The sequence below is a fragment of the Lytechinus pictus genome, chromosome 12 (assembly GCF_037042905.1).
Source record: "Lytechinus pictus isolate F3 Inbred chromosome 12, Lp3.0, whole genome shotgun sequence".
Classification (NCBI taxonomy): Eukaryota; Metazoa; Echinodermata; class Echinoidea; order Temnopleuroida; family Toxopneustidae; genus Lytechinus; species Lytechinus pictus.
Window position 1 is genome coordinate 18,328,465 of NC_087256.1, and position 13,658 is coordinate 18,342,122.

Below are 13,658 nucleotides of genomic sequence, written 5' to 3' on the forward strand. Positions count from 1 at the left end.
TTTTTCCCTGGACGAAGATGATTCGGGGGGGGGGGTCCCGTGCCCACACAGCCCCCCATCTATTAGAGGCCAGTAGGCCGGTGGAGGTAATAAATTAGAAGTTATAGAATTGGTCCTTAAATTTTCAATTCAATTTCATTCTCGAGTTTAAAAAGTACAAAATGCAAAACATAATAAATCATTTTATTATGGAATTTAAGAAATTATTGTGTTAGAATGTTGACTCGTGGGTCCACTCCAATGACTTGATCGATCAAATAGCACATGCTGTAACCATGGCAACTGTTCATGAACACACCAACAGCGTGTATTTTTTTCAAATAAAATATAATAATTTCGACCAAAAATAAAGAAGATGTTGATCATGTTACTAACACACTTTATGAAAACGTCACATGTTCCTCCAAGGTTATCTTACGCACCATACGGGGGGGGGGGGGGGGTACGCCACTGGCGAAACAGGACCCTTTTGCTCTAAGAAAAAAAATACGAGTCGTATTTTGGAGACAACTTCTCATCGTTATCATGCAGTATCTTTTTCACTTCAATTTGATTTTTGATGTAAAATAACTCCAGCGATCGAGGAGTCATGGTGAAATTTACTGTATTTCTACGCAAATCTTCGGGTTCATCAATTAAATCACAGTGGTTGAAATGTTGTACACAACAATGTGCTGCTCACTGCGAGGGAGAGTGTATAGCGTGCGGGTGTTGCGGCCAAACAAATCATCCATAATAAGTTTCGAACCCGCAACCTTGGCGTTGTAAGTGCAAGGATTATATCCCGTTGAGCCACACGGTACACTGACGAGATGCTCGAGTCGTGGCAAATTATCTCATACAGAAGCTTTATGCTCTGTGTTTATGAATATTCATGAGGTGCAGTCTTTGACAGAATGGGAGGGGGGGGGGGGGCAAGCTGGCCTCGTCTGTTAACTGTCTCTCAGAGCAGCAGACTGCGTACTATTATTCAGAAGCTAGTTGTGAGAGCCAACATGTCAGTAACCGCGCAGATTCATTCAGCTCATTATTTTTCGTAATCGTGGTAATGTTTTTTTTACAATTGTTATTCATGTCGGACCGCAACATCCAAACAGACATGTAGGGCCCCGTATGACAGTGGTTTAAAATAAATCGTAAAACAGGAAGGACCAATGGTCACCATTGTTACATGTGCATAACGTTAAAAAAGGACACTATGGGCCAATCAAAATCGTAGTTTAAAAGTTAACAATCAATCGCACAAATCTTTGTATCATGAGACCAGTGACAATAAATAAATTTCTCGTAACGATATGCAAACTTATCAAACAGGTTCCATCCCTTTCACGATCTCTATTTCTCCCCCCCCCCCAAAAAAAAAAAAAAATCCCTCCCCCCTTTCTATCTATTACCTGAGTTCTTCTCCTCCCGATCTCTACCCCCGAGCATAAATATGCCTCAATTATTGGAACCAATTCGATCCCAGCTGCTCTCAGAAATTTTCGATTGAAATCATTATAATTTGCGCATCGGCAGGAATGACCTTTAGAACAGTAAACGCAATCAATCGAGATTATCATATCATGTACGATAAGACTATAGGGATTGGGGATTATGTTACCAAACATATATCTGCGACACGGGCGTCGGGCCTACAGATTTGGGCATGGGGCCGTTGCCCCCCTCCAAAAAAAAAGTTCCAAGACCGAGAGAAAAATAAAAATGAAGTAAAAGAAATAATCAGGGGAGGTGGTAAAACAACTTCCTTTCATGAATCTTCAGTTACAATCAGAAAAAAAATCAGTTTGAAAAAAGGTCAATTTTTGCTCGATCGCTTCGCTTGGATTTATCATTTTCAAAAGATGAAAGTAGATCTTCTAGTGTCACCTCGCCTGCACCTTACACCATTACGTTCAAAGTTCCAAAATAAAGTCTGACATAGACCTTTCATATGTTATACACAACTTGTGCCTTATTTTCTATTGACCTTTGACTCGACTTTAGCTGAAGCAATGTGATTTGACTTTGGTGATGTGGTATATAGTAATCACTAACAAGAAGTTGAAGTCGACGACGCCGACACTGACGAGGAGTATTATTGATGGCCCCTGTAATTCTGCATACATGACTGTCATCATATACAACGAATAAAGAAAAATCTAAAAGAAAACTGAATCGAATGCCCCGGCAAATGCTATCTGACACCAACATGACTCGTTCAAGTTGGTACCGACAAATCAAGATAATTCCTTTGATAACCTCCATAGGAATTCTACCCAAGATTTAAAACAATTTGTTCTCCTAAAAATTGTGGCTGTATATGCATCCTGTAGATGGCGTCAAGGGGCTATCTATTATTTCAGAAAGAAGGGGGAGGAGGAGTCTCTTCACAAGACTCGAGAGTTGTCAAGAGCGACGGGAAACTTGACGACGGGATGAGCGGTGACCAAGGCAAACAGCTGTGAAGTGGGCATGGTCGGGAGTTAAGAGAAAAGAGCAAACGGAGACAGAGAATGAGCGGGAGACGATGGAATGAGAGAATGGAGAAGGGAGAAAGAAAGAGGGATGGATAGAGGGGGTACGCAAGCGCGTAGAGGATGAGGAAAGGAGATGGAAACGGGAGCGATGAGGAAGATGACGCTGGAAAAACTCTGAATCACCCTTATTACACATTTTTATCCCTCATCTATACCCTACAATGAATGATAAATGACAAAAGATGGGAAAACAGAGGAAGAGAACATGAGAGTATATAATTGCAACATGAATTCCATTCGATATATATATATATAGAGACTTTTCCTCCACTGGCTTTTACATTAACAGAAAATTGTATTAACGAGTCAATATGCGTGAATAAAGCAGGAGACCATGGCTTGGTATGTGAACAACAGGGAGGGGGTAACCAATCTAGGACCAATACCCCCCCCCCCCTTGGGTGGTAACCGATTACGAATACATCAATTATGATGCCGGAGGCCTATAATCTTTCTCATCACTTGTCTATCGTATTTTGAAATAAAGTCTAAATACATGTATTGCGATCGAAGTATGGAAAACAGTGAGAACGGATAATGAGAAATAACAGATATTGGGAAGCAGGCCTAGGAGCAGACAGTAATTTTTCAGAAAAAAACCACAGGAAACCTGAGCTGAATTCATGCATGAAACTAGCATTTGGATGAATAGTCGTTGACTATTAAAGAGGATCTCAAGTGCAAGAGCACATGTGCTAAAATGTGTGTGTGGTTTTAATAATCGAGAAAGAAAAAAGAAAGAAGGTGGAGAGACGCATTCATTATGTTCATGTGATTCTCAATTGTGCTACCGTCACACCATGGACCTGCGGTCACACCAACGTAACCGACTCCGAACCGACTGATGGTATGACATTGAAAGTGACGTAAAACATTTGATCGGTCTGGATTCGGTTTCCGACTCCTGACCGATCAAATACATTACATCATGTTCAATGTCATACCATCAGATGGTTCGGAGTCGGTTACCTTGGTGTGACGAAACCGACTCCTGACCAATCAAATTTATTTATTTTCGATGTAATACCTTCGCTCGGTTCGGTTTCTTTGGTGTGACGAAACCGACTCCTGACCGATCAAATCTATTACATCATTTTCAATGGCATACCATAGGTCGGTTTGGACTCGGTTTCATTGGTGTGACTGTCACTATATCAATCCTAACACTTGCTAGTTCGCTTTGCCATACTGCAACCCCATTTAGGCGTTTGGTAATAATGGAGCTAAATATAGCAGTAATGGGTTGGCGATTGCGCTCCTGATATAGCATTATAGGTCTACATTTCGATTTTCCAATCTCTTAAATCAAGGACCTTAGTGAAAAAAATTGCCACAGCAATCTGCCCGCTCTCACAAGATATTTTTCACGAAAATTTCATCCATATTTCAGGCCTAAGAGATTGGCAATGGGCAAAGGTTCTCATCACGCATAGATTGATTAGTGTTCGTTGGTATGAAAATGAAATTTGTTTTTGAGTTTTGTTATAATGAAGATGAAGAGTTTGAATGCATCCCATCAATGATGATGTAGATTGAGGTTAGGTTTATCATGTTTCCTTTGCAGAGGAGCAAGATCGTGGAGTCAAACGTATAATCATATCAAAATAATAATCGAACATTCACAACAAACACAATCTCCCAATGCAATGATTTGACGTTTCAATCGAACTGGAGAGTTAGATATGAGCTAATAAGAGTGAAATCTTATGGATCTTTTTCAAGTCCCGTAAGAAATTAATTCTAATTGCCAATGTGAGCTAAATTCAATATTGAAAATAAATGTTCATTGATTTGGCTCAAATGGCGGAAAATTCTCAGCAGGCATTGTCTTACATTGAAAGATAATAAGGCTTAAAAAGTCCAAGACAGGGGAAGGTAGGGAGAGGGGGAGGGGAGATGGGAAAATGGGGCGGAGAAAATCGAGGGGAGGGGTATATTATATTTCCAATGATCTTACCTTCCGCCTCTTCGATCTTCCTTCCGCTTGTAGGGTTTCGGTGCAGAGATCGACGCAGTCCTCAAAGCTCATCTGCTGTTCATCCTCGGGGCTATAATCGAGGTCGGCAAGCTTGGCCAGGGCGAGGATGTAGCTGCAAGCGATCCTGAGGATGGCTAGCTTCGACAGTTTCTGGTTGTGCGAGTACGAAGGCACTGCCCGACGAAGACCCTCGAAGGCGGCGCTGATCGTGTGGACTCGATTACGCTCTCGGGCGTTGGCGACGATCCTCCGAGAACGACTCAAGTTCTTATACGACCTCCCTGGTTTGTTTGTCGACTTCGACGATTGTGACGTCGACGATGACGACGATGTGGACGTCGATGGAGATGTTTTACCGTTTGTTTCTTTGTGGTCACCGCATGCGATGCCCTGAGAATTGCACTCTTGTGAGTCGAGAATAACTTTGTGTTGGTGGGCAATCGCGAATGGCAGAGGCGTGGGGTATTCCTGGTGGGGAATGATAGCATGGGAATGTGAGTCGTGGTAATCGTCGTCGAAATCGTGTCTGTACTTCAATCGGTAATCTCTCTCGAGACCAACAAGTCCTTCCGCCTGTAAATCATGAGCAAATGTTCGAAAAACATGAGCATTATTCTGGGAAATTTGCGAGTGCGTGGATGCGTTTGCAGAATCTGACTCATTTCGTCTTCCTAGGTCAAGTTGTGTTCCTTTGGGTTTGGTTGGCCTAACAACCGAAGGTATTGCAAGGACAACACGATTATGATCACGCTTTTTACTGCTCATACTAAGATCCTGAGGTTGGCAGTCGTCGCCGTTGTCGACTCCTCTCTGTAAAACATCCATTCGATCTCGATCTCCGATACGATCGCGTGATTGATCATGCACTAATGATCCTTCCAATCGTTCCGAACTCGTAGGCGTTCCAGGAATGGGCGACAGTGCGTTGGTCCGGACTTTGAGAAAGACATCGTCGTCGAAATGATCTTCCGGGTCTTTCTCGTTACTATCACTATCATCCTGGTCTATGATCTCAGATTTGATCTCAACAACTTCCATTTTTACTATCTCACTGCCGACGCGACGGGGATCGCTTTGCTTTCGACGACTTCTCCGGCTAATCGAAGCAGCCCCACTCGACGACCCCGCCCCTTTGCTGGGTGTCGCTGTCGTCGCACCTGTACTGGTAGCTCCACTGGAAGAGACGGTCTTGTCACATTCTGATTCATCCTTCTCAGAACATTCTTGTTTAGTCGCTTCTTGATCCATGTCGCAGTCATTTTCGCCTTCGCTCTGCGCCATGTCTACCAACCCTCAGCTTCAATCACACGAATACAGCTCGGCGAGTTCCGCATTCTTGAGATTGTGAGCCCACCTGGTCAAACTGCTAATTGCATGTAACAACGTCCGGAGACTCGGGTATTAAACCTACTCGGATTATGCACACAGAATAGTCTTCATTGTGACTTGTGTAGGCAAAAGAAGGGGTCTTGAAGCCAAATCACAGCACATCGCAAGCTGGGCGACTTGCATTGCGTTGTTATCACCTCTACAATGAGTAAACTGATCGTTGTAAGAAAGCTGAACAAATAACACTCGGAGCGAAGCTGGCTTTAGATAAAGCTGGACAGTCAACGGAGAATAAAAGCAAGACGAGGTCTCAAACCCGCACGCAAATCAACACTCAGAAATAAGGCTAACCCCCTTTGCCTCCCTCTCTTTTATTCTGTCTCTCCCTCTCTCTCCCTCTCTCTCTCTGCCCAGATGTTCCGTGTCAGTGGCTTGCTTGTTGCATGCAAATCACGCATAATATAGACGAGGGTAATCGATACACCCGATTGTTATCACTCACAGTCGCGGTGGAACTCAGCTGGGTCCGAAGTCTTCCTGCACCCTTCTCCCGACCCAGTCGGGGTTCTTGGCCGCACCCAGGAGGGGTCTTGCCAGAGGTTCCTCCAAAGAGGCCAGCAGTACCATCACACTAGAATCATCATCACTCCGCCTTGACACAGTGAAAGTTCATCCTTGGCGATTTTACGAATTCATCACTAAAGATCAACGCCAGCAGTCACAATCTGCGATGATTAACTCCGTGCTTTTTTCCCAAAATTATTTTATTCTTTCATGAATCCTGTTTATCAAAACAATCGCCAAAAATAATTATTTGTTTTTAAATCATTGTCGAAGTCTCACGGTTCGAGTGGTTCGAAGTCTGATTATTCAGTGATTAAATTCTACTGATATTGGTTTGAAATCTCGATCCGCCCTTCCCTAACAAAATCACTGATATCACCAAGGCAAAATAAAGCTCTGCTTTTTTTATATGTAGCCCTACATCAACATTATTCATCCATGGCAATAAAAGCAATTCAAATTCTTAAGAAACATCGAAAAAAATTCCTAACAATGATGATGAGGAGCCAACAATATCATCCTAGCCGTCGATGAGCAAGCGAAACGATCACTGATTATTATACTAGAGTCCCCCTGGCTTTTGATGAGAGGTCGCCACAGCCAGAGTCTGAGTTGACGCCAGATGTCAACTGATCCAGACCACATACATGTGGGGAGACGAGAAAGGAGATGAGAGAACGAGGAGATGATGCAGGAGTAATTCCTCCGTGGGGAAAGGGAATTCGTGCATGGTGGAGGAAAACAAGAATGAGAACGAGAGAGAGATGGGTAGGGGGGGGGTGAGGAAGCCGAGAGATGATATCGATTTTTGATAACCAACTGGCTGACTCCCTTATCATATCATCACCCCTAGTTAATCGTGTGCTCTGTAATCGTTGTCCATTACCGGCTTACTACATTGAGATAACGACGAAATCACTTTATACCCAAAGAGTTATCACAAGCTCTTATCAGCAACCTTTACCAGCTGTGCACCGAGTGTGTATACTTCCAGCACTGGTAATTGCCTCTCCGATGTGGGTATATAATTATCCCCATCTACTATTCTCAGTTTCTTTTTTAAATCCTTATAAATGATCCAGGGATCCCTGATGTAATTCTACTTTCAAACCCAAGTCGGATATTTAGCGGGCTTCGCTAATCAAGCTGATTAGTTTTAATGACAGTCCTTGAAACCAGGCCCCGCCAGACACCCTTGTTGCCTAATGATATATTTCCCTCTTTAATTTTAAAATATATAGAATGCGGAAGGGGAAAATAGTGAAGGAAAGTCGCGATTATAAGGCTAGTAAAGCAAGATGGTTTGAACCATTGTCCGGAAAAGCTGCTCTTAAATCCATTCATAGCCATGTATCAATCCCTGATCTGAGAGACGAATCGCCAGATGACGAGGAGGTCGGGGTGATGATGACCTGCGATGCAACGTGTCTGACTGGAGAGACTAGCGCGGATTCTACTTTGGACACCTGTGCATAAGCAATCAACTCGTTCGCTTTGTGACAACAATCAACAATAGACCAGTTCGTGATAAGGACAGTAATAAACACGCTCTGCCTCCCGATCGGGCTTCACGAGAGAGCATGCACAGTGTGAGCAAATAATAATCGACCATGCCAGCCGGTCGTTTGGCGAGCGTTGCCCTGGCAACGACTGAGTGTGTGATTTCCCCCTATTTTCCTCGTTCATCAGTGATCTGTCATTACCCTGTTCTAATGATTTAAAATGATTATAAGGTTGTTGTTCACATAATGTAAGAAATGTTTGATTCACATTTCAATCCTTGCGATCTGAGTTATGATTGAAAAGAAAACCGCGGAACATTAATTGTATTTATATAGCTAAGTATATGTCTATATGCTCCGCCACATGTACATGAAGGCCTATATAAATATATATATATATATACTCCCCACACACACACTTTTCATGACAGAAACAATATTTTTAGTCATCAAATATTCAATGCATGGATTCATATTTAAATGCAGTCAAAGGGGCCTTGTTTTGTTTCTCTCGCGCGGTCGCCCCAGCACCCACGCTCAGTTTATTCTTACAAGAATTTGGTCATGACAAAATTCTTACGTTTAGCATATTGCAAAGGTTATTATATCCGCTGTATTATGAGAGTATGGTTACAAGTCCATTAATGAATTGAATGATTTCATTGACTTTAAAATATGATATACTTTGACTTTGATCGTAAACCAATCAAAACGTTCTTTAAATACACTGGCCGGGGGGGGGGGGTCATATCCTGATCTTTGTGGAAGCGGGGAATAACTTGTACAAAAAAATATTGGCCCCACCGTGTACTTCAAGTTAAGTGTAGGATGAGTTACTGATGACATTGATCAAATAAAACAATACCGTTAATGAAACACTTAGGCATGTTTCCCATAGATCTTTTTATCTTTATTTATTTTTATATAGGATACTTTCAACCGCGACAAATTAATACATATTCCAAATATGAAACTTGTTCAAAATTATGAATGTTGCATCATTTCCCAATATAAAAAGTGATAAAGATTATTCAAAACCTTTCCTTCCTCCAATATTTCCTTTTCATTTACATCATGATTGTGTTATTTCCACTGTTTCTGAAGTTTATATTGTGGTATCTGATGGCCTTATATCGTATCATGATATGATCATCTCATACCCGATGCCAAAAAGAAGAAAAAACATCACGAACCATCAAAAAATTCAAATTAATGCATTTTATGTTACATGGGCAGCTGCTGGTATATGACGTCACAAATCAAAAACTTACAATTTTAATAACTTTCTTAATTTCTAATTGATTTTCCGCAAACCAACACGAATATTTTTTCATCTTTATTGCTGCTTTTTACGACAAAGTTTTCGCCAGGGTGAACTTCCCTTTTAATTGCACGCCCCTTGAAGTTAAAAGACATTTTCGTTTTTATTCTGCCTTCTTTTGAGAGCTTGCTCGCTCGATTCGCTCGCTCGTATTAGGATACGTCTCATTCTTGCTTTATCCTTTTCATTAATATACACCTGCATATTTACAATCATCCTTTATGATCTTGATTGGAATCAAACGTACAACTGGTTTAGATCGAGAGATGGCGCTGTTACTTTCTGAACAAAAATGCATTAATGCACTATTCGGCTTCAGTGATTGATATTCCAATGAAATTAGACGTCATAAAGAAAATTAAAACCCATCAGACAAAATAAAAATATAGAATATTTGTTCTGTAGGATTAAGATTTCAATTTGTCATTGTGAATCGTAGGCGTTCGTTTTGTATATTATTCATGGTGGTACACAGCGGGGGGGGGGGGGCATTTGCTCCCCAGAAATTTGAAAACCAACATTTTTTACGGAAAATTTTACTCAAAATTCACCCAAAGTGTGCACAAAATCAGGCGCGTATCCAAAAGTTTGCACCCGGAGGGGAGCACCTTATTTTGGCGCCCCTGTTAACTTTTCGGAAAATGCCCCCCCCCCGCCGCCAGCCAAACATAGGTGCCTGAAATGCATGCATCTTATTTCATATCACGTGGGAAAAAAAGCGATCGAAGACCACTTTTTTTTAAGTGGGTTTATGAAAAAAATATCCATGAACATGTTGCAATATTACTTTATGAAAAAATAAATGTGATTTAAAAATATAGAATTTTAAGCACTTTGGGGTTTCAATTTAGTTCAACTTCTAATCAGAGTAGGCCCTACTAGAATTATGTGAGCGAAAGATGTGATTTCTTTACTAGGGGTGGATCCAGCTTTCGCCAATGGAGGGGGGGGGCGAAAAAATATTTTCATCTATATTTATCGCGATCGGGAGTTCAATGCTGAATCAAAAATTTGGAAATTTCATAAATTTTATGCGCACTTTTGGGAATCATAAACAGGATGGGTATCTGAGTCAACATGTTATGTGAGTGCGAAGCGCGAGCTGAACATTTTTGATATTCCGACCCAAAACTGGACATTCTAAGCACTTTTGAAAACCATGAACAGGATGGATGTCTAAACAATTGATGCAAGCGCGAAGCGTGAGCAGAAATTTCTGATATTTTGAGGCAATACTGGATAAGCACTTGTCGTAAGCACTTGTCATAAGCACTTGTCGTAATCATAAGATAGATAAGTCGTAAGATAAGCACTTGTCGTAATCATGAACAGGATTTTCATCTAAGGCAATTTATGCGAGCGCGAAGAGCAAGCTGAAAAATGTTGATATTCTGACTAAAAATTTGGACACCCTTAGCACTTTTGATAATCATGAACAGGATGGGCATCTAATTAGTCGATGTGAGCGCGAAGCGCGAGCTGAAAATTTTTGATATTCCGACCAAAAACTGGACATTCTAAGCACTTTTTGGAACCATGAACAAGATCAATTTCTTTTTAAACAATCGATTCGAGCCCGAAGCGCGAGCTGAAAAAGTTGACATTTTGACTTAATATTTGGACATCCTTAACAGGATGGGCATCTAATTCATCGATGTGAGCGCGAAGCGCGACTGAACATATTTGATATTCCGACCCAAAACTGGACATTCTAAGCACTTTTTGGAACCGTAAACAGAATCAGTTTCTATCTAAACAATTGATGCAAGCCCGAAGTGCGAGTTGAAAATTTGTGATATTCTGATCAATAATTTTGACATTCTAAGCACTTTTGGTAATCATGAACAGGATGGATATCTAGCTTAGCATTTGATGCGGGCACCCCCCCCCCTGCCCTATGTGAAACATGAATTTCGCGTCCCCGGTCAAACATCAAATTGGCGCCCCAAAGTCAAACATCATTTTGGTACCCACTCCCCTCCCTCACGAGATTAAGGTCACTTTGGTGCCCTTTCATTTCAGGTCAATTTGGCGCCCCCAGAACAAATATCAATTTTGCACCCACTCCCCTCCCCCACGAGATTAATGTCAATTAGGTGCCCCTTCATTTCAGGTCAATTTGGCATCGACTAGGTCGAACATCAATTTGACGACCAGCTCAAACATCATATTGGCGCCCAGGTCAAATATCATATTGGCGCCCCTAAGTCGGATATGAATTTGGCGCCCCCCAGTTTGAACATCAATTTGGAACCCCCAGGTCAAACATCAAATTGGCGCCCCCAAGTCGAATGTGAATTTGGCTCCCTTCACCCCAGCTTGAACATCAATTCGGCGCCCCCCTCCCCCGTCCGCATGTGAAACATAAATTTGGCGAAGCGCGACTGAACATTTTTGATATTCCGACCCAAAAACTGAACATTCTAAGTACTTTTTGGAACCTTATTAAACAGGATCAGTTTCTATCTAAACAATATTGATGCGAGCCCGAAGCGAGAGTTGAAAATGTGTGATATCCTGATCTAAACTTTGGACATTCTAAGCACTTTTGGTAATCCTGAACAGGATGGGTATCTAATTCAGCATTTGATGCGGGCACCCCCTGCCCAATGTGAAACATGAAGTTGGCGTCCCCGGTCAACACATCGATTGACCCCCCCCCAAAAAAAAAAAAATGTTCAAAAGCAATTAAAATATAGTGAACGAAACTTGACAGTTTGAGGATTTGTTTTTTATTTTTTGCTTGTCAATTTTTTTTCAGAGATTTAAAAGGTTTGACTGATGACTTTTCTTTTTGCTTGTCAAATTTTTCAGCCAAGGAAGAGAACGAAACGAAGAAAGAACCCCCTAATTCAGTGGCGTAGTAGGCGGGGGCAGGGGGGCAAGCTGCCCCCCCCCCCCGGCGGAGTTCTCCGGCCGGGGAAAATAAAAAACGGGAAAAGTAAAAAAGGGAAGAAAGAAAGAAAGGGAAAGGGAAAGGAAGGAAAAAAGAGGAACAGGAGAAAAGGAAATGGAAAGGGAAAAGAAAACTGAGAAAAAACATAAAAAGGGAAAATGGAAAGAAAACGGGAAAAGAAGGAAAGAAGAACATGTGAGAAATAATGATTCTCCCCGATATACAAATACATTAGCATGATTAGTAAGACAGGGAAATAAATCAAAGATGACAAACAAGCAAACAAATGCGGGAAATGGAGGTAGAATGGAATGAGCCAAAATCTAAATTGGAAAATAAAGAAAACTAATGAGGGACAAGGTAAAACTACCGGGCTGCCGAGGATTGGGGATTGACGATATCATCATAAACTTGCTAAATTTCCAAAGCTACCGGGGGCTCTGTCCAAGACCCCGTGCAGTGGGGGCTCTTCATCTGTAACCTTTAACCTGGTACCTGGGGGGGGGTGGTTACACAGCCAAGGGGAAATAAAAGAAAATAAAGGAGGCAGCGAAATGAGATGAATGAAAAAAAATATATATGACATGAAATTTGCTATGATGTAAAAAGCTATCACATAATTAGAATTTCATGTCAAAAGGCCATTTTCGTTTCTGGCTCGCTTCGCTCGCTGGCGACTTTTTACAAATTATCCCATATTTGCTATGGTGTGCCCCCTCAAAATATTTGGATGATTAAGGTACAAATTACTGCATTGAATTTATGTGTTGTGTGAAAGCTATACATGCAATTTGATTAAAATTAGTGGCCATCTGTAAGATTTAAAAATGGCTTTAATATCAAGAAAATCCGAGGCTCCGCCCTGGACCCCACCCACATAGCACTGTTGTATGGATGAGTTTTGACCATGGCCCCCAAAAGTTCTACAATAAAAAAAAAAAAAATAGAGGAAAGACAGAAAAGCAAAGGAAAAGTGTATTATCATTGTTTGAATATCACATCAAAATCTATTTTCATGTTGATTCTCATGAAAAGGAGATTTTTTTTATGTCGCTCGCATCCCTCGCTTGGTACTTTTATTAAGCTACGTACTTCTTGCCACACGCGCCATACTGGGCCCCCTCGAGCATATAGAGCTTCGCCCTGATGCGCATAATCATAACAAAAATCCTATTCACCGTGGAATACAAAAAAAATAGAGAAGGGTGAAATATGATATCATCTTTTTTTAACATTATGTCAAATCTATCACAAAATTGGATTTTTGTAATAAAAATGTCAAAATTTTTGCTCGCTCGCATTTTTATTTTTTGCCCGATACACCATATCGCCCCCTCAAAATTTTTGCCTTTTGACGCCATTGCCTGTTTCATGATATGAACGGGAAATTCTTTGGCTCTTGCCCCCCCCCCCCCCCCTGGCCACCAACCCCTGTTACGCCCCTGCCCTAATTGAAAACCCAGCTACTTGGCTCTTTTCCCCCATATCAGCGTACATGCATCATGTACATATATTTTGCTTGCACACGATATGTGCAAATAAATTCGGG

General features: G+C 41.5%; 1 protein-coding gene across 1 annotated transcript; it reads right to left on the reverse strand.

Moving 5' to 3' along the window:
• Positions 1-4,455: 4,455 nt before the first annotated feature.
• On the reverse strand, positions 4,456-8,007 carry LOC129273637 (uncharacterized). Its single transcript, XM_054910704.2, has one exon. The coding sequence runs from the start codon at positions 5,776-5,778 to the stop codon at positions 4,456-4,458; it is 1,323 nt and encodes a 440-aa protein (XP_054766679.2). The 5' UTR covers positions 5,779-8,007.
• Between the last annotated feature and the right edge of the window lie 5,651 nt (positions 8,008-13,658).

Coding starts and splice junctions, on each gene's coding strand:
- LOC129273637 (XM_054910704.2), bottom strand. CDS start 5,778: ATGGCGCAGAGCGAAGGCGAAAATGACTGCGACATGGATCAAGAAGCG.